This window comes from Hemicordylus capensis, chromosome 2 (assembly GCF_027244095.1).
Source record: "Hemicordylus capensis ecotype Gifberg chromosome 2, rHemCap1.1.pri, whole genome shotgun sequence".
Classification (NCBI taxonomy): Eukaryota; Metazoa; Chordata; class Lepidosauria; order Squamata; family Cordylidae; genus Hemicordylus; species Hemicordylus capensis.
The window spans coordinates 389103494-389128072 of record NC_069658.1 but is presented as its reverse complement, the minus strand read 5'-3'; the positions used below and the strand labels follow the sequence as shown (position 1 = coordinate 389128072).

Genomic DNA, 24579 nt, shown 5'->3' with positions numbered 1-24579 from the left:
TTTAAAAACTTCTCCCCTCTGGGGAGGTTCTCCAAGGTGGGGGGGGCCCACGGAGGTCCCCCCTCCCCACGCCGACCTTCTATCCTTTGAAAACTGGCCCGTTCAGCCATTCTTTGGCCCATTCAAGCCTTTCCCCCTGGTGCCGTGGCCATTTTGGAGGATGTCGTGCCTACACAATGGGCCTCTGGCATGACCCAGGCCATGCAGAGGCCCATTGTACAGGTGTGGCAGACTCAAGCCAAACCGGACCAGTCGGTTCCGTGCACACCCGTACACTAAAACATGTGGGTTTTTTGTCTACTGCATGTGCAAAGTACTTGCTTTTGGTATAAACTAGCTAACAGCAGCATACCAATGAGAAGGAACTTCTGAGATTCTTTTCACTAGTATTGTACATAGTAGGTGTGTGCAATTGTTTCAGGATGAATGAGGGAAAATGGCAAATGGGAGCCATTTCATTCAATTTGGCATTCATCATGAACTGAACACAATGGTCATGAATGAGGCCCACATAAGCAGTGATGCATTTTAGCATTTGGGTCTGCTTTATTCCTTTGGTTTCAGTTCCCACAACTAGATGGAGGAAGGTTGGAGGAACGGTGGGATAGAGAAAAAGAGCAGAGGGAACATTGGCACTGTATAAACTCTCCCATCCTGAACTCAGGAACATTCTTGCCAACCTGTCCAAGGCTTCTGGGAGAACATGCCCCTTTCCCCAGTCACAGAATGGAAAGGGGAGGGTTGTACAGAAACATAAAATTTATGGATGGCATGCAGTCTCTTCTGTGTTGCACAGGAAAGAATGGAGAAAGACTGAAGATTGTGCTTGGTACTTTGCTTTGTAAAAAAAGAATATTTCATTCTGTTCAGGAGTTTGTGCTTGTTGATGTACATACAGAGGGGGGAAGTGGGGAAAGACCCATTTGAATGACAAGTAAAATGGAGGGTCCATTTACCTGAGGTTAACCTCAGAAGCCAAGAATCATACTGAAGATGATCCAGCTGGTGCGGTTACATTGCCTCTACCTGCAACCCCCCTCCCTCTTCCTCTTCTGCCAAGCATATCACTTGCCTGACAACCATTGGCCCTGATATGAGAGGGGATGTGCTTTCAGGAAGAGCTTGAGTGCAAACCCCAGATCACTGCATTCGAACAATACAGTGGGGTCAGTGGAGCTCTGGTTCCGGCAAGCGACCTAACTTCAAACTGAGGGTTCAATCCTCAGTTTGAAGGCGGCAATGGAAATGCAGTTGTGGGAGCTCCCCACTTTTGGATGATGAAGAATACCAACCTCAGGTCCGTGTAACTGAGGGTTGATGTGTTGTCTGAACTTGTGTGTGTGTGTGTGTATCCATTTAATTTCTTCATTGTTTTTCTTTGAGTCTATTTAGGCTTTACAGTTTTGTGCCTTTTGGAGGGCGGGGGAATAACTTCCATTTAAGATTTTAATTCCAGAAGTGTATTTCTCAGAGTTTGTTTCAGCTTGGCTTTGGTTATAGCTGGAGCATTTTATTTTAATTCAACCTCACTTTACCCTTCTTCTTTAAGAGCAGCAATCTTCACTATTTTTCAAGTGGGGGCAAGATATCTTCAATGTAAGTGCCAGTTCTCACTGCGCTGACCTCTGCACAGTACTGCACTTTTCTCAGTGCTGGTAGGGCCCTTTAAGAGAGACAGAACCCGCTCCTAAGAGCTCTAGGAAGAACACACTGGGAACTGCTACAGTTCCCAGCACTCTGTGCAAATCTTCCAAGATGGTGCAGGGGCCCAAGAGGACTTCATCTTGCTTATAGGAAAGGAGGCCCACCTATTCTGGGTAAAGTCCAGCACTGGATGGTGGGAATAGTCACCACCACATGGTGGCAGAGTGACTATGCAGAGTACTCAGCTTTGACTGAAGCTTCACACCGGCCCAAATGAACAATTAGGGAGCTGTAATTAAGGCTGATGAGAACTGCCACTGACTCCTGGGCTTTACAATCAAGAACACTGGCACATGAATATATGAATATAGAACATGCAACTGTAGGAGAAAAGGACTCTTGTCCCCACACAGCAGGAAACCCTACACAGCTAGGAACCCCAGAAAGGTTCTTCCTGATCACATGGAAGAACCTCGATGCACATGAATTGGAACACACATGGGCTCTATTAAGACTTTTACTAGAATGCATGGAGGTCAATGGTGCAGCTCCTCCTCCTCATTCCATATATTCAGCTACATGTCTGAGAAGGGCTCTCATAAAATTTTGAGGAGTCACCAAGTGATTTCATTTGATGCTCCTCAAGTAGGAAGGTGGTGGACTCATGGACAGCCAATGGAAGAAATGTTTCTCTGCTACCTCTGTATTATGTAAAATTTCCTCTTTTCTTTCCCTTTTAAAGTAGCTAATTTAGATGCATAAAGCTTCTCAGTTAAAAAGACTGGTGACCAAAATAAGCCGTAACTGTGAACACACAGATTATTATAGCTACTTCCCCAATTTCAGGGGAGCTCCAATTTCAAGGGAGCTAGTAATTATTGAAGTAACACTTTTCTTTCTTCCTATTCTTCCCCCTCCTTCCTTGCAAAAACAAACTCTCCTAATGTTTTTGTAAGTCCTCCTGAGAAGGCCCTGCTTACGTGTACTCTGGTACTAGGAAAACAGCCACATCCTCTCTTAGAATGGCTCCACAGCAAAGGCAACTCTATATGCTGAGTGGGGAGACACTGCTTGTGTGCACTGCCAACTAGGGTGGCCAGGTCCAGATGGAGAAAAAGTGGAAATTAGTTGCCAAAAAAGTGGGAATAGACAGTGCTTTTTGAAATAAATAAATAAATAAATAAATAAATAAATAAATAAATAAAATCTCCACTTTGTATTTAAAAATGCATAAAATTTGCATATGTTCATTGGTGTCCTACATGCATATCTTGATTAAAAAATACGATAATTTGAGAACTTACTACTGTGGAGAAGTGGATGACCAGGAGAGCTGTATGTCTGCTCAGTCTGCTGTCCCCAAGTTATCTTATATTTAGCAGGGGAAAGTAACTGTCCTCATTCAAGACACACACATCTTAGTTACTTCATGTTTGGATTACTTCAAATGGACTACCTTTGAAAAGTGTCCCAGAATGTCAGCTGTAGCAGAACGCTGCAGCAAGATTTTTGACCAGAACCAGTACCAAGAGTATGTGACATCTTTGTTCCAACAGTGTCAGTGGCTTCCAGTTTCTTCCTAATTCAAGTGCTGGCCTTGACCTCTAAATCTCTGTACAGCTTGGGACTGGGATACCTAAAAGGCCGCCTTCTCCCTTATGAACCTACCCATGTACTAAGATCTTCGGTGCAGGCTCTCTTTTACATCCTGCCACCATCCTGAGTTCTGTTTGGTCGGTAGCCTGCCATGCTTACGTTGTGGCACTACTTACTTAGCTAAGCCCGCCTTGCTCAACTTCCCATGATTTTCTGTGGCTGCGAAAATATCTTTCTTTTTTTGACAGGTGTTTGGCCTACTGATGTCCTGACTTCCCTGGTCCTCACAAAGCAGCAGGAGTCTAGTTCAAGCTGCGCTCCACAGCCCAGTGCAAAGGAAGGGGAAGTTTTTCCTGTTTTTCTTCCCTCCCTCTAGGAATTGGTCTCAGAGGGCTGGACAAGCCTCAGGGCAACAAAACAATGGTTATTGGAGGGAGGGGAGATAAGCTAAAATCACTTCCTCCTCCACCCCTATCACTAGGCTGCAGAACAAGACTTCACACAGCTATTTTTCAGCCACCCTGCAAGCATGCTGTACCGGCTTCAGGCATTATCTAGGTGGCATTGCAGTAGAGCAGAGAGCCCTGGCGGTGCAGGGATGAAGGCACCTGAACCCTGCTGCCAGAGCCCCAGGGCCTTCATGGCATCATGGAACCTCTGGATCACATCTTCTTTGAGGTGTGCAGTGGAGGGGAAGCCCTTGCCACATATAGACTGGGAAAGAGATGGAAGAATGGGGGAGAGTGATGGATGAGAGAGACAGCATACATCAAGGACAAGAGGAGGACTGATGCGGGCACGCATGTATTTGAAATGTACCTGCTTAAACATTGGCTGCAGGCCTCTAGGGAAAATATATTTCACCATAAGAACACTGATCAGGCACCTGATGTGAGCAACAGCTGCGCAATCTGTGCATTCGTGCCGTGATAAACGCTGGGGCTTCGCTTTCTACTTGACAGTGTAAACACTCCTTGCTACATGGTGATTATTTCCCTGTAGGTAAAATGTCATTAAAAAAAAAAAACTTTTAGAAGACAGAAAGAGTGGGGGGTGGGAGCCTTCTCAGGAGTGCCCTGCTGATCAGACCGTGTCAGTTCCTTATTCCAGCTTCCACTTGTCAGATGTCAAGGGAAACCTTTGGCAAGTAGGTATATGCACACTTGCCATCTTGATTAACAGCCATGACCCTGCCAAGTGCCCACTAGGAGCCAGGCTTCCAGATAGGAGGCCACCTTTTAAAGCCATTTATCTGAAGGCCTGCATTCCTTCAATTGTAACTTTCAGTGCACCTCAGCATAATGCATAACCCAGCTGGGTGCTCTAATTCTTCCCCACTGCACCCCCCTCAACTTCCTTAAAATCCATTCCAAGTGACTGACATTTGCAGAGTGTATTTATGCAGCCCTTTCTAATCCCCTCAGAATATTAAGACTGCATTACTTTGTCTTTGGTTACATTAACTTCAATTTTCCTTATGAGTAAGTATTTGGCAAAAAAAAAATTAATATAGTGAAGTTGAAAAGAATCTTATGATGGGAAAAGACTAATTTCATCTTGTGGCTGCTCAGATACCAGAGTACACTGGGGTTAATGTAATTAACTTACAATTTTAGCCTGGGTTGTGTACATACACTGAATCTCCCGGCTGGAAACAAGATTAGATTTTATTACACTATATATCCTGGTTATCTTCACCATGCCTCCGATATTACTTCCCTCAATGACTTCAAGGCTCTTTGCTGCAATGAAAATGCAGAACCAGCTGGTACTGAGCCCATGCAGTTTATTTAAGGATTTAATTAAGTGCTCTAAATGGAGAGCTTCTTTGAATTAACATTTTAAATGTGACTTATTGCAGGTTTAATATTGTCTTAATGCCAACCTGGGAAACTCCGTAGCCAAGTTGTTGACGTTTAAATTGAATTCATTTGGGTGGCTCCAGGGGGACTCATTAATTAATCTAAACAACTAATGGGGATTGGTTCTGACTTTTGATGAAGATTATTTACAGAGACAATTTGCTGTGAATAAAGAGTCACAGTAGGCATATGTTTAATTGAATTTTTTTTTAAAAAAAGAGAGAGAGAGAGAGAGAGGACATCTCATTGTATTTAATATCAGGAATGCATCTTGTGAGTAAGCTTTGAAATGCCATGAAAGGGAGGATGGCTGGAAACTTCCTCACTCAGTGCTAATAACAAAGGGAAGGGGTAATTACATTCGTCTGTGTAATTTGCAGCTTGTAAGGGGACAACAGGTCTGTCTCTGGTTAATAGCTTAAGCAGAAGAAATTGTTTCCTGCAGGCAACTTTGAGTGCTATGAAAGAGCTGCTTCTCACTTCAGATTTCCTTACTCATAACCAAAAAATAATGAGGCATCTATCCATCCATCCATCCATCTGTCTTTCTGTCTGTCTCTGAAGGTCATCTAGTCCAAACTCCTTCACTGGAACCAGAGGTGCAGCTAGGTAATTTTGGATCATCATCATCATCATTATTATTATTATTATTATTATTATTATTATTATTATTATTATTATTATTATCATCATCATCATCATCATTAATTTGATTTCTATACCGCCATTCCAAAAATGGCTCAGGGCGGTTTACAAAGAGAAATAAAACAAATAAGATGGCTCCCTGTCCCCAAAGGGTTCACATTCTAAAATGTGTTGTGGGTCCTGGACCTAATGAGATCCTGGACCTAATGAGCTTATGCGCCCGCCCCCTGCATAATAAACCTCCTTTCTATATATATACATTTCACCACAAATCCACAGGTCTGGGACAGAGTGCATTTGCGGGGGGAAGGACTACACAACCCCCAGGATCCATACATCTTCTTGATCATTCACCACAAACCCACAGATCTGGGCCAGAATGCACCCCCCCCCAAAAAAAACCTACGCAAGCCCCAATGGAATCATATAGCTTCTTGACCATACACAAACTAACTGGGACACAACATGTGTCCCTTGCTCAACAGTTCAAACACAAAACCAACTAAAACATATAGTGTATTCGGGGGGGACCCACAATGCATGCCCCTTGCTTCACAGTTCTCATGCAGACTTTTTGGATCACAAACCAAATGGATACATTTAATTTTTTTAAATTGTTTGTTTATTCAGATGTAACAGTTCCACTTTCACTAGATAAGAAGTACTCTATGGATAAAGATAGCTCTTTCTGGAAGCTTTAGTGCAGTAGGAGAAACATTCATTAAAAATCACAGGCTTGACCAATTTCCTTGAGATAAAAATACACAGTAAGGTTGTTCTCACAACACAGGCTGCCTGGGTTACCCCAGGGAGCCCATGTTGTCTAGAGCACCAGGAGCCCTGTGGCCCTGGCTGTTCCAGTCCTAGGTAGCCCAACTTTGATACCTGGCTTCTTACCGAGGTAGAACAAATGTGTATTCATTCTACCTTGGCAGGCTATTGTATGTGTGTGATCTCCACTGGGTATCTGGGCTTCCCATGAGCACGTAACCATTTTGAGCAGTGAGCCTGGGAGGAGGAGCGGCCATGCACATTGGAGCAGCTGCTCTACTGAGAGCAGCTGCTCTATTGTACATGCAGGGCACACTGGGATGCAGGAAGACCTCCTCCTGCCTATCCCAGCTTGTGGGCATGTGGTGTGGTAGGGGAGAGGCAGGCAAGATTGTAGGGGAAGGCAGGCAAGCTCCTGCCACCCCTCCCCCACCCAACAACCTTCCTCAGCCCCTCAGCAAATATAGTGAGAATGATCTTAGAGTCCTGCCATCTTGGACTACATGTGTGCCCAATTTCAGAACTTTAAGCTCAGCCATTTTGGAAATGTAAAGAGTTGGGGGGGGGGGGGTAGTTGCACTATTTTTATGAAGGGAAAGGGCAGATTTCTTCACATGGGGATGGAATACTTGTCCAAGTGGGGGGACTTCAGTTCCAGATGTTTTGTTAATCTTCTGCCATGAATCAAACCACTTATAGGATTTTATAGGACATTAAAAAAAATTATTAAAAATCAACAGATTGACTGAACCACTTCAAAATCAATACCCAGCTTTTTGCTAACCTGTCCTACATCTGAGCCCAGTTTCACAACTCTAGCCTAAGCCATTCCAGAAATATACAAGGGGGTATAAGAGGCGTGATGATTACCCTTTTTTATGAAGGCAATGGGCAGATTCCTCCACATGGGAGTGGAATGATGGTCCTGGGTGAGGGGCGGCTTCAGTTCCAGAAGTTTTTGTAATTTTGGCCTGTTTTTGTAAATTGGAACAGGCCACTTATAGGACTTTTTAAAAGTTATATTTTAATTATTATTTTTTTTAAAATCAGTGAAAATAAACAGATTGACTGATCTGTTCAAAGTCAATACACAGAGTTTCGATAACCCATCCTACATCTGCTCCAAATTTCAGAACTCTAGTCTAAGCCATTCTGGAAATATAAAAGGGACCCCTTTTCCCCTTGGGGAAAATCATAGGGTCTTCTAGGAGAGTGGGCACATGGACCTGGGTTCCCAGGTCCATACCTATGCATGCCCCTGACTGTCACATCCGCCATACCCATCCTTACAATAGCATACACCATACCCATCTTTACAATAATATCTTGTTTGAAGGTCCTGCTCTGTCACCATTTGAGATATGGTGTCTGGTTAGTCAAGACAGGGCCTTCTCAGCAGTGGTGCCAAAACTGGAACTCCATTTTGCCACCCAGTAAAATGGATTTCATTCCAGAGAGCTTTTGAACATATTTGTTTTCTGCTAGTTTTCTTCTACACAATTAACTGAGACCATTGTATTTTAACCACTTGATGCTTCTCCTGCTTTATTTTGTGACAATTGTTTAAATTGATATTATTGACCTTTTTGATATTGTGTTTGTCACCTTGGTGATTTTTTAAAAAAATAAAAATGGGATATATATATATAAAAAAAATTTATTTATATTTATAAAGGAATTGAGTTCCTTTCTGGGAGTTAACCCTATTGAACACAGTAAGACTTCTAAGTAAAAATGCAGAGGTTTTCAATGTTAATTTCCATAGAATATTGGACCACAAATGAGAACAGCCAGGGTGAACCAGCAGATGAACCAATATTAGATCATGAGCCAGGTCTCACGATCAGTGAGACCCGATTTCTGCTGCAGAGTGGGGAATCCAAGCCTGCTCTCTCCGCTCATGATCAGAGAGGGAGCCCTGGGTGGCCGGATTGGCTGCCCACACAATTGCTGGCTCTGTGATGGAGCCGGCGGGGGCTGGGGAGCTCGGGGACCGTGGTTTGTCACCTCCCCTCCGGGGGTCTACTCATGAGTAGCCATGGCTACTCATGATCGGGAAGCCCAGGTTTGCAGAGCACTCCACAAACCCAGGCTTAGGGGAGGGCTACAAAAGCAGGCTAGCTGCTTGTAAGCCACCGGGCTCGTCTGCGAGCCCGGTGGTTTACATGAGCAGCGAAAATCGGGCTAGGCTCTCCTAGCCCAATTTTTGCTGCTCATGAGAATAGCCCCCATATCTAGCAGAAACCTCCTGTGCTAGTAGCTGGATGTAGTAATAGGTACCTCTTCCCCAAATATCTGGACCTCTGAGATATGCTGCCAGCCTTGTCCCTAGTTGCCAAACTTGAGGCAACAGAGATATGGAGAAAGCAGCATCTATGGCTGCAGAACTTGTTGGCCGGCTGCTTTATGAGTCAGGCAGTTGAGATGCTAGGCTGCTATCCCAGCCTCGTTTCTCAAAGTGGCTTTCCAGAACAACTAGTTGCTGACCATGGTTCTAAGTTACTAAGCATGCACCACAGCAAGGGGATACAGTAAGAACAATCATAAACTGTTGAAAAGTAAAGAAAAGAAATGCCCAGCACAAAATAGTCAGTGTCTTCTGTGATAAATTCCTGACATCTAAATGCAGTATGGTTGTGAGTCACAGACAAACATATGCATCAAATGTTTTTCTTTTGTCTTTCACTTCTTGCCTTCCAACAATAACCTGCTCCTCACATAAGTCGCCTTCCAATACTCTACCACTGTCCAGATTTCATATTCTGATATTTTCAAATAACAATGTAATAATAAATATTACATATAGATATAGATAGATATAGATAGATATAGATAAGTATCTCATATTGGATATGGAGAACTAGGACTACCCAGTTCAGTTCTCTTCAGCTGATTCCTCTGTTGCCTGGGAATGATGCATCTGACTGATCACTCCACTCTTACGAGAGTCATGTTTTTCACCACCACCACCCCCGCCACCATTCATGATTTTATCAGAGGAGCTACAGTCTTGAAAACCTGTGGGGCTTCTTGTTGTTAGCTCCCTCTCCACTGTATGTGTGGAAGAGGCCTGTCATCATTTGGGAATCCCATTTTGGGTTTACAATTGGCTTCAGTCTTTCCAGTCCTTGGGAGCTTCTGCAGCACTGGCAACACTGGTGACTACTGTATCCTTATGGGGAAAGCAACATAAAGCAGCATCAAGGAAGGGCCCACACACATAGAGCCAAGGGACTGCTGGACCAGAATGCAGCCTCTTAATTATCATCACATCTCTTCCCAATTTTCATAGAGAAAGGATGTGCAGAAATTCATTCTTGAAGGCTGCTGAAAGTTTGACAATGGCAGCCTCTCCCTGGATACAGACCAAGCTCAAGTGTACTTTGAATGCTTATTCTCACTTTTTTCTCTGGGTTTCGGTTGGGTTCATTTCAGCTAGCATTGGATGCTTTTATCTAAATATATTATGTATTTTCTCACAAACTTCCTATTTTTAGATTTTCTTTGGAAGTATTATTTCTTTGGAGGTAAAGTGGTCCCTCGACTTACGAACTACTCGACATCCGAAGTTTTCGACTTACAAACGACAAAAATGACCGGAAGTCGTTGCCGGTTTAGATGCGGCTTCCTCGACTTACGAATTTTTAGATGCAGTTTCCTCGACTTACGAATGTTTCCAGACCTCCGTGGGTGCGCTTTTCAACTTACGAAAATTTCGACCTACGAACGTGCGTTCGGAACGGATTAACTTCATAAGTCGAGGGACCACTGTATTATATTTAAATCTTCATTGGTATATTATTTCGGAACCAGAGTTGTTTGGATGGGACAAAAATTTAAACAAGTTGTTCTGTTTAGAACTAATCTGCCTACTTTCCTTTCACTATACAGTAGTCCATCGCCAACCATGAGGGTTATGTTCCCAGAAAACCTCATGGTTTGCGCATTTGTGGTAGTTGAGCCATTGAAACCAATAGCAAATAGGGGGTTAGGGGAATCGCGGTCATGGAAAGATCGAAAATAAGGTTTAAAAAAGATAGAATCAGCCCCTGACCCCCAAAAATCTCCCCCTGACCCCCAGAAATGTCCCCCTGATACCTGGAAATGACTCCTGACCCCCCAAATCACCCCAACCCCCTAAAGCCGCCCAGAGACGTATGTTTGGGAGGGGTATAAATTTGATAGATAGATAGATAGATAGATAGATAGATAGATAGATAGATAGATAGATAGAATTGTCCCCCTGAGCCTCAGAAATGACCCTTGACCCTGGAAATCCCCCCAAACTACCAATTAAAAAAAATTGCCAAACTGTGGATACTCAGGCTGTGGTTGGCAAAGGGCAGTCACAATTTCCCAATCACAGGTACTCAAATCCACAATTGGGAAAACCGCAATTGGCGAGGGACAAATGTAATCTTAATTGAGAATTACCATCCTCACAAGTTAGCCCACTTCAGCCTTAAACATTCACATGTCCACCATGTTGAATTGGGGTGGATGACATCATCACACACTATGCCATTGAGGTGTCTGTATGTGTCCCTACAGCTGTAGCAAATTCGGTTCAAATCAGCTAGGTGGGTTTCAAGTTGTGATTGTTTTAATGAAAGGTGGTATATAAATTTAAAAATGAATACATACATACATACATACATACAGTTAACCCACTTGTACCTCAGATATTCACATGTCCACCATATTGAATCAGAGTGGATGACATAAGTACAAACTGTAGCAAATTTGGTTCAGATTGGTTAGCCCACTTGTGCCTCAAATGTTTACAAATCAACCATCTTGAACTGGGGTGGATGACACAATCACAAGCTATGCCATTAAAGTGTCCCTCCCTATATGTCCCTACAACTGTTCCCAATTTGTTTCTTATTGGTCCAGGCATACCTAGGACCTTCTGAGTACAAAGCATGAGCTATACCACTGAGGTACTGTCCTTTGGGATCCTCCATGCACACAGAAGAGTTCTCATTGAACTCTGAACCAGGGCACAATTGATAATTTGATAATAACATTGCAATCAATTACCATAAATCTGAGAACAAAACACCATGAGAATTTGTCCCACAAATTCATAGGAACAAGTTCCTGGCAGTTCCCCTTGTATCAGATACTGAGGATATTTTCACGATCAATGGAAAGTGGGCTAAGGGAGCTTAGCCCACTTTCTGTGGAGCGTGGGAACCACCGGGCTCGCAGGCGAGCCCGGTGTTCCCAAGGCGGCTAGCCCACCTAAAACACCCTCCCCTTAGATGAGATTAACAAAGCCAGAGCTCCATTAACCTCATTTTGTTGCTTGTGTGTCACCACGGTGCACGACGACATACGAGTAGACCCCCAATCGGGAGGCTGCAAGGAATCTCTCCAGGATGCTCTGCTCACTCACTGCTCACTCATCCTGGGACTTCCAGGGGTCACACAGCCCCCAATCCCCACAGCCCCTGCCGGCTCCATGTCGGAGTTGGCAGTTGTGTGGGCGGCCAGTCCAGCCACCCAGCTACAAGCAGCTGCTCGTCTGCGGGAAGATCAGGCTAAGCCCGCTCTCCCAGCAGAACCCCATCAGGCGCTTCGCACGTGTTGTTTGAAGCGCCTCACCAAGTGGATTGAGGTATGTTGTTCTACAGAAAAGCAGTTCTCACAATCAAACATTGGGTAGGACAATGCTGACCTACCCAGCTTCTATATTCAGAATTTTATCAAGTAGGAGGAAAAGCTGTCCTACCCACCTCCTGCCTCACAAATAATCACTCCCTACTCCTAACTAATTATTTGCTCACATACAAGCAAAAATTGGGAGCATGCATAACTCCCCAAACTGGGTAGGACACTCATTTACCCCGTTTTTGTTTGTGTTAACTGCCTTTATGACTATTTAGAATCCAAGAACCATTCTAGTCTGTTGCAGTAAAAACAACAGTGTCCTATGGCACTTTACATATTAAAAATATTGATTGTAGCATACACGGACTAGAACCCACTTTGTAAGATGCAGTTTTGCAGCTTCTTTCATCCTCAACAATATAGGTCTTCAACAGATGCAAGGAAATAAGCCCAAAGTCAAAATCTTCTGAATTATCTGCATGGGTTCTTATTAAACTATATTTCTACCAAAGACAGGTTTGAACAGCTCCCAAACTCAATTTCTTTCCAAAGGCTGCACACAAACTGCATGCTAATGTAAAGAGGAATTGATGAGGAGGGTACACTGAGAAAAAGCATACATAGTCATTAAGACAGATGCAACTAGAGCAGCCAGCCCTTATCAGCATGGTGGGATACTATCAAGAACATTGCCAGATTCTCTCAGAGATCCATAAAGAAACTCTTTTATGCAAACACCTCCAGCGATAGCTTTTAAGGATCTGACAGTCAAAGTGGTTAAAAATTATACATTCAGTGGGGTTTCCAGGGGAGAGATATTGTGCAGTACCATCTGAAGAGGGGAACTGGAATCTCAATAATAATAATAATAATTTCTTAAAAAGAACACTTTGCCATTGTCACAGGCGGGGTGGGGGCAACCATTAGGCAGACCTATAAAGGGGTATTTTAGGAGTTTTGGAAATACTCTTCTTTTTGACTCCACATAAGAAGCTGAATTGGGGGGGGGGGGAAATCCCATGTGGTTATTTAAACAGAAGATCCTACAGTCAAAATCTCAATAAAGGAGACTTTGGAACTGTGGCATATGAACTTAGAAGCATACATTCTTTTCTATGGAACTGTACTCAAATAAGAAGCAAGTCTTTAAAATAAGGGGTATCTGACATGTTTTCTACTACTACTATGGATATATATATATATATATATATATATATATATATATATATGCATATAAAGTTCCACATTTATAAACTAAATGCATATAAAGTTCCGCTTTGGGAACTTTTGTTGAGATAGATAGATAGATAGATATCTCAACAAAAGTTCCCAAAGCGGAACTTTATATGCATTTAGTGAGTGATGCAACAATTTACCTTGTGTGAAGCAAAATGTAGAGACTAACCTTTTTGCTCTCATAAAGATCCTCATTTTCTTTGGTTTTAAATTCACAAATAGTTGTTTCCATGTCCTAGGAAAAACAGACAAAAGAGTGCCTTCACGTCATTGTCAAGTATTAACAATACAGGTAATTGAGCAGTACTTGTATGGCAACTGGAAAGGTGTTTGCTGTTTTGGGAGTGGGCATTTGTTAACAACTCAAGAACTGTCATATTTCAAATGATCAATAATCTGTCAACGCCAGTCAGGAATAACTATATTCTTTTCCTAATTGAATACTGCTAGATGCTACAGAGAACCATATTCAAAATAGCAAATGTGGAATGATCCATAATTAAAATATTATTTACCATTTATAAATGCTGGAAGCATTTCATACATCATGACAATAATCCATAGAAAAACCTGTAAGAAAAGCCTATATTAACATTATCCTTTTACAGAAGAGGAGAGGGGCTAGACCACCCATTAAGTTAATGAATGAACTGGGTTTTGAACCAGGAACCTTCTAGCCCATAGCTTATGTTCTTAACTATTACCTCTCATCTAGCAAAGTAACTTCACAAGATAATCACATTCCAGCATCTGGAATTCATCTATATAGCACATCTGTAAGGATTATCAGCATTTTGAAAATGGGCACCATACGCAGATACAGATTTGGAGAGAGATTTCACTTGAAGTCACTTGCCACTATGATGGGGAAAAATTTCAGCCACATACTGAAGATCAGAAAATGTTGATAGCCAGTGCAAAAGCACTGAATAAAATAGGAGTGCTGACATTTGGGGAAGGTTACACTGTTAATAGATATAATTGTCTTTCTGTGATTACTCATCATTCTGGACCATTTCTACATTCCATGTGGTTTTCTGACTACTTGTATTTCAAATCATAATAAACAGCTGTCTGGTACTGGGACATTATTTTAGATATTCTAAAACTGCATAGTTATGCTTGTTGCCTATCCGTAGCTGTCACTGGGCCACTGTGGGTGATACTTCATCTACTAACCTTAGATCACATGAAAAGAAAATGTGAACTCTGTTCACTGTTCATTATAGCACTATTTACTTGGGGTTATTTCAAATGCCTGTCTCATGGAGAAAGTAATATCTGCCCCAGGGTGCCCACAATGATAGGTGCTGCTTCCTGTTGGCATTTTGCATGGGAGAAATAGCACACTATAACCATGGACACACTGAATCATATATTATGCATGTACAGTACTATGCATTTCTCTCCAACCCATTTTTCCAAGGAGCTCAGGATGGTGTATATGGGAATTAACCCACTGTATCCTCACAGCAACCATAGGTTAGGCTGAATGAGAGAGTGAGTGGCCCAAAGTGACCCGGTAAGTTTCATGGCTGAGTGGGGATGTGAAGTTGGGTCTCCCCAGTCATAGTTCAACACTCGAACCTCTACACCACACTAGGCCAGACCTTTCTATCTCTATGTGACTATATCCAAAGGCTGACTCCACAGAAAGGAATTTCAAGCATTTAAGCTGGCCCCTTGCAGCAAAACACAAAGGAAAATCCTTGAAAATGGCTGGTCCATTCATTTATTTGTTAAGGTAGATAAAGGGAACTCTCTCCAGTTCCACCGGGCTAGGCTGTGTTTAATATACATAAGCAAGCAGCACAGGTGGGACCTAAGATAAAAAGAACCTAAATGACTGCTTTTAAACATGTCAGAGGCATTTTCAATTAACTGGTTTGGAATACAATAAATTTAAGCAATGTGTTATATGGAATAGAGATTAGAAAAAATACACACATGCACACATGACTGTGTAAACCACTGGAAGTAGACGTAGTGTAGATGCTGGAGGTGTGTGCCCAAGAGCCCTTAATTCGAAAGTTGTCTGAGCTATGACACTCACTGGGTGGTCATCCCTCAGCTTCAGGGTTCCCCTCCCCACCAGCACCACCCCATCAAGCACATACATATGCAGCATGTAGATGATAATCACTAGCTTACCGTACATGCTGGGAAGATTACTGAAATAACAAGACCACATGACCATTCAAAAACAGAATATTGATGCTAATACTCATATCATCCTTATACTATGCCAGGAACCATAAATATTGATGGAAGTTTTCTTTTCTTTAGTTTGCAGCATGTAGAACCTACAACCTATTGAAAAATAACTGTGTATGGAACATGAAGGCAAGATATATAAGAGATCTGACAGACTTGGACCATTTCCCTCACAGAAGCTCTGCCTTCATCTCAGCTATGCTTTGAGCAATGCCCACTTTACCAATGGTCCAAAATTCTTAATCATGTGCCATTTTTAAAGCTGGAATTTAAAAAATCTTTAATCTCTTTAAGAGTTTCATTCCTTCATTGGATGCAGAAGGTAAGCATGTGACCTACTCTCTTCCACTAAAATCAATAGGATTTAAAAGTGCTATATTTTAGCTGGACTCTATTCTTTTATTGGAGAGGAAATGACTTGGGTTAGTGGAAGACAAGATGTAAAAGAAAAAGCAGACATGCTCTGATCTGATTCAATATCTGCACACATTCCTAGGAGCATGTCACGTGATTGTTAGGTTAATTTCAGGAAACAAGCCATTGTATCTCAACTGGATCTTGTTGGCCTAAACAATTCACTTCTATAATTATTCACTAAGCTATCTTAATTTAATTATTACAAGAAGATGTCAGTGTTGCTGCAAAATGTTTTAAGTATATCACATAAACTACCGGAGTAATAATGTAAATGTGCAATGCTATAGAAAGAAAACATTGCTTGCTGACCCAATTATATTAATTTCAATACCTCTATTCTACCCATACTTTCAGAACATTCCTAGGTGGGAGACAAGTTGAGAGTTTAACAAATGTGTTACAAAGAATTGTTTTAGGGATGCCATTTGGCCAGCTTTAAAGCAGCTTAGAGGCTTTAAAAAAAGGTAACCCCCAACTCAGTCTCAGTGCTAAAATTGATCCTGTACACTTTCAAATAAATTAGAGTGAACAAAGACAGGTTTCACACATCTCCTTAGAAGAGGAAGCAATTCTATTCCTGTTTGATTTTAAAAACTGAAATAGTATTACAAGAAAGTTAGGCTGTTTGTTCTAGGCAGAGACTCTAAAATGGTGGATCAGTTTCTATAAGCATGGCACCCTGGATGCCATACAAAGGGAGGTATTCTCACGAGCACCCTAACCCAGGCTAGGGAAGCCCAACCTGGGTTAGGCTGTGCATAAGAACTGCTGGGATCGGTCCCAATCCTAGTAGGGCAGTTCCACCTAGCCCCACTTAAAAACCCAGCTCTTAGCCAGGGTTAAGAGCTCAAGCGAGCCCTTAGCCTGGGCTACGGGATCGTGTGTTCACTGGGGCTATGTTCAGCCAAAGTGGGCACAGAGATGGGCACCTAGAGCACCCGTCTCCTGGGGAATCCCCCAACACAAACAGTGTGGACTGTCTGGTAGCATGATCCATGTTCCCAGCAACAGAGCAGCACTCATGGGGCGGGGGAGGGAAGATGAGTTCCACCACCCTTCCCCCTGCAGCAACCCACCATCCCACCTGCATGGTCATATGAAGAACCTCAAACCTTCAGAGCGAACCTTGGACAGGAGGAAACTAGATCTGCCATGCAATGCAGAGATGTAGGAAATGCTATGTTTTTCTTAGGGTCTAAGACAGGGGTGGGCAAACCTGGCCCTCCAGCTGTTGTTGGACTATAGCTCCCAACATCTCTGCCCACAGTTTATTGGTCTAAGATGTGCTCATGCAGTGCTTCTTTAGAACCAAAGATGGAAATAAGTAGGGAATCACAAGCTGTTGATGATACAGTGATGATACCATGAGTCTACCCAGGCAAAGGGGTGATGTTGGGGCACTGTATCCCCCTTTTCTTGGGAGAGAAAAAGAGGTATACTTCAGTGTAATGTCAGCCCACTGAACATGGAAAGTGAGGCCCATGAACATGCCAGAAAGCTGCTCAGATGACCTGGATCTTCCAGCAACTACAGGTGTGAAATTCCAAGAATGGAGTGCAGACTTAACCCATGAAAGCCAATGACATACCTCCCACTGACTTAAGGATTTTTGCATCAGAAGCCTCTTTCCAGACCAGAGGACCGAGTGGACAGGCCTAGTATGCACACAGCTAGACTGAATGTGTATGTAAATAAAATATGGAAGTAGTCTTTCCCTTAAGAGCCGGTGTGGTTGTGAGTGGGTAATATGGCACCCATGCAGTGTGGAGAGCATGAATAGCATTTTTCTTTCTGTCCCACCCAATGAACTCTGGCCCAGGATCAGAGTAAACAAAAGCAAGTATTTCTTAAAACAGTATACATTCAGTTTATGGAGTCAATCTCTCTCTCTCTCTCTCTCTCTCTCTCTCTCTCTCTCTCTCTCTCTCTCTCACACACACACACACACACACACACGTATGTGGTCTATCAGTCACTACTAACTATGAGAACTGAAAATGGAATCTTCATGCTCTGAGGCAAGGTGCTTCCGAATTCTAGATACTGAGGATGAACATGTAAATACATGTAAACAAAGATGATGCTTACATGTATCTCCACCATGCCATGCTAGAGAGCTTCCCAGGGGCTAATGGCTGGCCACTCTTGGGGAATGGACTGTGAACCTTGGTCTGATCCAACAAAGTGATTAGTTTGGTGTCCTAGCCACAGGACTAGAAGCATTCAGCACACTGGGCTGGAGACCAGTCTTTACAGGTATAATTAGTGTATGTGTGAGATCCCAAAGTTACTTAAAGGGAGATTACACTGTTATGGAGCCCCCCAATAAAGCTCAGGATCCTCCCTCTTTTAGCCAATCTAATCCCTAAGGGCCCTTTCACACAAAGGGGTGCACAGGCTACTGTTCGGAATTAGCCTACAAATCACATGCAAATACTCATCTTTACTCCAGCTGCTTAGAGTCTAAAGATACATAGCAGATCAGCATGAGAGATGGCTATTGTCATGCCAAAACAGTGAACATAAGAACATAAGAACAGGATCAGGTCCAAGGCCTATCTAGTCCAGCATCCTGATTCACACACACAGTGGCCCACCAGATGCCCCGGAGAAGCCCACAGGCAAGAGGTGAGGGTATGCCCTCTCTCTTGCTGTTGCTCCCTTGCAGTGACAGTGGCTGACATCCTCACAAAAAGTGGTGCACGTTAGTAGGGTCTGCAGGGATGTAACAGGAGCCCTTGTGCAACTCCTCCAGTCCTCTTGCACTCACACAGTTGCACAACAGCTGTAACACTTCTGAGCACTGCCCACACTCCAGAAGCACTCTGTCAGAATGGAAACATGTTGTTGAGAGTTAGTGATGTGTTTCCAATCTTGCAGAGCACTTCCAGAGTGTGAGCAGTGCTTGGAAGTTTTAGCCCTGTGGCATAATAGTGTGTATGCATGAGGACTGGGGGAGTTGTCTGAGGGTTCCTGAAGACACATAGATACTCCCCCCAAAGAGCTTCCTTACACATGCACTTGGTGAGGATGTCAGCCAGGAGCTTTAAATCTCCCGAATGAGAAGTGCCTTTTATTAAGGTACTATCCATCGTACTTCCTGTTTTTTAACTCCATTGCTTTTCAGAGCAATGGAAGCATCTGGAAAGAGAGAGTGGCAGTGGTGAAGTGCCACTTATCTGGTCACAGGTTGGTTTTTGCCCAGTCTTTCTTTAACTACAGTAATTTCCCTCCTCAAGAGCTTACCCTTACCCATCCACCCAGCACTCTGTAACTCCTAACCCGGGAATTTCCAGAATGCACACCCTACTAAATGCAGTCTGGATTTATTAAATGTCCCTCTGTTAGAGGACAGAGTCCAATTTACATTAAGCACTGTGTTCTTGCAAACACTGTTGGAAAGAAAACTAGCCATTCATTTTTTCTCTTCTCTGACAGACCAAAGTCCCCGGGAAAACCCAAGGGCATCTTGGAAATTAGCTTCTTTAACTCTCGATGGAGGAGGTGGGGAATCAGCACAAGCAATCATGCTAATCTCACTTTATGAGGCACACTGACTCTTTCAGGGAGGAAGGTTTGCAGTGGGCTGTTGTGCATCAAGCTGTGGCAACATGGTGTGTATGGTGGGTCTTAAGAATTTGGCCCTGTTTTAAAATGTATCAAGAACTTGAGCCAGGAGAACTATAGAAAGATCGATACCTTTCTAGAGTCTTCATGTTCATTAATTAAAATAGCCACCAGCTGCAGTAAACTAAGATGCATCAGCTTCCTTTCTGAAGTCATTTATAGCAAAATCAGACTGAGTTAAAAATTTACACATAGGGAAAGAAATAAACTGCTGCTTTTCAAATATTATCTCACAATTCGCTATGTACCCTGCACTCTTTCTCATTGTGGTGAGACCAACCACTGCATAAAAATGCTTTTCATCATTTGCAAAAATTTGATGCCCAAAATAGCCCCCTCGTTTCCTTAGCAACTGGCATTTATTTCCCCTCCTCCCCTTCCACCCCCCCTTACCCTTTGCATATTGCTGCATATTTCTATCATCTCTTTCCAGGCACAGTTCATAAACACGGCTGCATAATAAAGAATGTTATCACCAATGACTTACAGCCCAGCTGCTGCAAATAAGATATGAAGTGGCAGGGAAATACAATTTCATGCAGCTAGGACAACAGATTGATAGGGTGCCCTTCAAATTTGATGCCACTTCTTTAAGTCTGTCCAAATTAAAAAAAAAAGTTGGTTTCCTCTCCTCCTCCCCCTTCTTCCTTGGTAGCAATAGACAATAAAGGCGAGAGATAATTCATAGGGATTCTCATTACGTCTGGAGCAACCTTGCCCTGAGATATTGACGATTCAAAGAGATGCACGTCTCTTCTCCCTTCTGCCTTGGTTCTCCAGCTCTCTCTCCTCATTGGAACACTTACGCATCTAGTTTGTGCACCTTTGTTAATTTAAATATTCTCCCTTTCAGATTATTATTCAGGCTTAGAATTCTTAGAAGTGGCTTGCCATGAAGTAAGATAAAATAAAATCTTCTCAATTCCTATCTTCAAAGTTTGATTTGATTCAAGAGATATGAAAGCTACACTCATTTAATGGGAAGAGATCTCAGGGACAATGTCTCCGTCAGAAGAAGAGAAGATTGCTTCTCAAGGATGCCTCCTGGCAATTGCTTGCTGATGGGCTGACATAAACTTGAGAGTTTGGACAATGATCTAATCTGACGAGTTATCATCCTGGGCCTTTATGGCAAGATCATATATGGCTATTACTGCCACCAAAACCCACATATCTGCTGGCAACAAAAACCTGCACCTAGGCCATGTCAGTACTGAATGCTTGCTGCACACTGGAACATACTTTAGAAAGCAGCTACAAATTAGAAAGCATACTTTAGAAAGCAGCTACAACCAGAAGTATGTCTATGAGGATCATGCAGCTGCAATTGACCCTAGAGAGTGAAGAAAATAAGAGGATCGGCACTTTGGTTTAGGACCATTGATGAATGCTGTTATGACTGTATACATTCCAACCCATGGAATGTGGGTTAACTTGCAGTTCTGAAATGCTCGAAATATTTTGTGCATCTCAAAGAGTTAACGGCAGAGTTTTCCATTGCAGACTGCAATGGAATTGTTAATACTTGAAGATACTAAGGTGGCATGCTTCAATCAGTTATTAACTGTTCATGTGGATGCTTACTATCTGATCGTGGGGCTGACTTCCCCTGATAATGCAAACCTTCAGTGTGTTCACATGATCATAAAACATTCACATTCAAGGCATTGAAATGTGGACAACAACAGAAGCCTTGATGACAGGAAACTGTTGCATATTTGTTTATTTAACATATTTATACACTGCCCAAACTTATGTCTGTGGGCAGTTTATAACAAAACAGTACAAATTAACAGTACAAATATAACAGTTTATAACAAAACAGTACAAAACAAAACAATACAAATTAACACAAAATTAATTTTTTAAAACATTAACATAATTTAAAATGTAACAATATTAAAAACTGTAAATCTAATTAAAAGCTTGGGTGAACAAATGTGTCTTAATTGCCTTTTTAAAAGTGGTCAGAGATGGAGAGGCTCTTATTTCAGCAGGGAGCTACTTCAAAGCTTCAGAGCAGCAACAGAGAAGGCCCATCCCTAAGTAGCCACCAGATGAGCGGTTGGTGGCTTGCACTTCACTCAGTGACAGTATAGAAAACAACAACAAATAAGAATATTTATATACCATTGTTGGGATGCCAGGTTACCTGGTTGCTTGGGTGGCCCTGTGGAGCCTGGAGAAGGGCGTGGCATCCCTCCTGGGGGGCTTTTGTTCCCTTCAGGAGGCAGTAGGGATGAGAAGGGTCCAGGCTGGTTGGATCCCAGTGGGGCTGAGAGAACAAAGCAGGGAGAGCTGCAGGAAATAGCTCCGGGGAGACAGCTAGGTTGAGTGTAGCAGGAAAGGAAACAAGAAGCCAGGTCAGGAAGGGGGAGGGGTTGGAAGTAGGCTTTAAGCCCTGTCAGCTCTGCACTGGGGTAACTGAAGACAAGGCAGCTGATGATGAGTGGCTGCTTCTGAGTATGGGAGCCAGGAGTTCTCCAGGAGAAGGGACTGGCTGAATGCAGCAAGCCTGGAGGAGGACTCAGGAGAGAAACTAACCTCCTCCCCTGGCTGTTCCCGAGGCTGGCCTTTTTTTGGTACTGACCCAGTCATTGCAGAGTCCAAGGAGCCCACCCCATCCCCTGAGAGTCTGACAACCATTTTTCAACAAAGATTTCCAAGCCATTTACATAGAGAAATAAAAATAAAGAAGATGGCTCCCTGTCCCCAGTGGGCTCAAAATCTAAAAAGAAACGTAATAGAGACATCAGCAACAGTTACTGGAGGGATGCGCTGGGGCTGGATAGGGCCAGTTGCTTTCTCCCTCCTCAATAAAGAGAATCACCACTTTTAAAAGGTGCCTCTTTGCTCAGTTAGCAGGGGTTATAGAACCTGCATTATAGAAACTCACTCCAGCAAAACTGATAGTTGTGTCACCCCAAGTCAACATTTGCTTTGGAGTCTTGCATGCTGTGAATCTTGCCCCAGAGACCACAAACCTTACCTACTTCCTAGACATAGTAAGAAGCTTCAGAATAGCAACCCAGTGGCATCACTGACCTCTTCCTCCCAGCCTGACTTGCAGACTCTGGGAATTCTACCTCTCCCATAGCACCCTTTATATGAGATTTCCCCCTTTTTATTTTCCTTATTGAACCTTCCCCTTGATTACTTCCAAAACCTACCCAATTGATGCCTCTGTGGAACAGCTATCTGGGTCATGTGAGGCTTCTGCAGGTCAGATGACCACTTTCTAAGTCATCTCCTCTAGATCAGCAACCAGCATAACCACATCACACATGCCTGGTGGCTCCAACGATCAGGCAAAATTGGGCTAGGCTCCCCTAGCCCGATTTTGCCTGATTGTGGGAATAGCCCCAGTATGTCAGCCACTGCTTCCAACAGGATGCCAGTGATTCCAGAGAGGAGCACCACTTCCCTTAGCTGTCTCAGAAGTTTCTGCTAACATTGAAAAAGCACCACACATCTGTAGTGATATTCCTATACCTGTGTAATAAAAGAAGGTGGGGCTGGCAGCATTGCTGCCCAAGCATAGATTTGTTATGGTCTGAGATGTGTTGGGACTTTTTTTTAATCTGCCAGTCTTTCAAAATGGCACAAAGCAGGGAGGGACTTCTGATGTGCTTCCTGTTGATGTTACAGGCACCATCCAATAGGTGCCTGTGACATTCACACTGCCACCTTCTCCACACTAAGCAGTCTAGCTGTTATGCTTACTGGAGGCAAGAGCAGCTAATTATCTGTCTAGAAGTTTGGCTGCTGGTAAATAGCAATTGCCCAACAACAGAATTGCTAGACCAATGTCTTCTGGATGCTTCAGTCACCAGTGCACATTTCTACCACATAAAGAATTGTTCGAGAAGCCAAGTGAATGCACACTCCAGTTTAAGTGGATTGCAAGAGCATTTCCCCGAAGGCATCACAAACTCACCACTCCTAGCTAAATTCATTATTTGAGCACAATTTTGCCTTGCAGGGGCCAAGTTCAAGAGCACTGACTGAACCTTCATTTCCCTGAATACCCAGTCTCATTTATCTTTTCCCCCTTGAGTAAACAAACAACCCCACCCCCAATTCTATCCTAGCAATGCCCCATAATATACAGTATCCAAAATGCACATTCACTTCCTTCCTTGATAACACCTTAAACCCCATGGACACCATAAAACATCAGTGGCCTGCTGGCGGTGACTGTTTCTCATAATCGAGGAGTGCATTAAAGCAAGAAGCATTGTGTTGAGAAATGGCATCACCGCTATTTTCTACCCACCCTTGCTCTCGGTGTGCCACATTTTTGCCATTGCAGGTCATACACCTGCTCCCTACTTTATAATACAATAAAGTGATAAATGCTTGGGTGAACAGATTACTGGAGGCCATGTCAATCTGGAAATAGAAAAACTCACTCCATTGCTAGCTTTTGTCTTGTGGAAAAAATAAAGTGCCAATACCATCAATTTGTCTCTCTTGTGTTCAACATGATAGTCAAGAAACAGTCCACATTAGAGCTCAAGGGTTTAGTGATGGGACTGCATTGGCCAGGTTGAGGGAAGGGAGAATAATTCACATGAGATGAAGTTAGCCATAGCTGACCATGAACTCATCTTAACAGATGCATACATTTGCATACAATTTTCTCAGAGAAGTGGCTGAATCCTCAGCTACAGGGGTGTCCAAAATAAGGCCCAGCAGCCATACAGTATCAGGCTCCTTAGGGGTTCCCTGTGCAGGCCACAGCATCCCTATCTTTCCCCACACAAATAACCGAGTGAACTGCAGGTGGAGGAACCTGGTGATCTCTACAGACAAAGAAACAGACTCAGTCAAGGCTGCTATCCTGAGGGAGAGGAACAAAGAACCTGGCTGGGCTGGTGAAGAAAGTGCTTGCTGGCTGGACAAGCTGCATGCTCATGCCCAGTGCTGGCAACACCCCCTGCACTGACGT

At 43.1% G+C, this 24579-nt stretch overlaps 1 protein-coding gene and 1 long non-coding RNA gene across 2 annotated transcripts in view; one reads left to right on the top strand and one right to left on the bottom strand.

Moving 5' to 3' along the window:
- Positions 1 to 21661, top strand: part of LOC128348162 (uncharacterized) — a 133530-nt gene extending 111869 nt beyond the window's left edge. Inside the window, exons 2-4 of the long non-coding RNA XR_008317974.1 lie at positions 13610 to 13662; positions 15657 to 15906; positions 20482 to 21661. This is a non-coding gene — a long non-coding RNA (uncharacterized LOC128348162). The remainder of the gene's footprint in view (positions 1 to 13609; positions 13663 to 15656; positions 15907 to 20481) is intronic.
- The window catches only part of TNRC6C (trinucleotide repeat containing adaptor 6C), an 814117-nt gene that overhangs the window by 729344 nt on the left and 60194 nt on the right, over positions 1 to 24579 (bottom strand). Inside the window, exon 5 of the mRNA XM_053303814.1 lies at positions 13540 to 13605. Within this exon, the coding sequence (XP_053159789.1) occupies positions 13540 to 13605 (66 nt within the window). The remainder of the gene's footprint in view (positions 1 to 13539; positions 13606 to 24579) is intronic.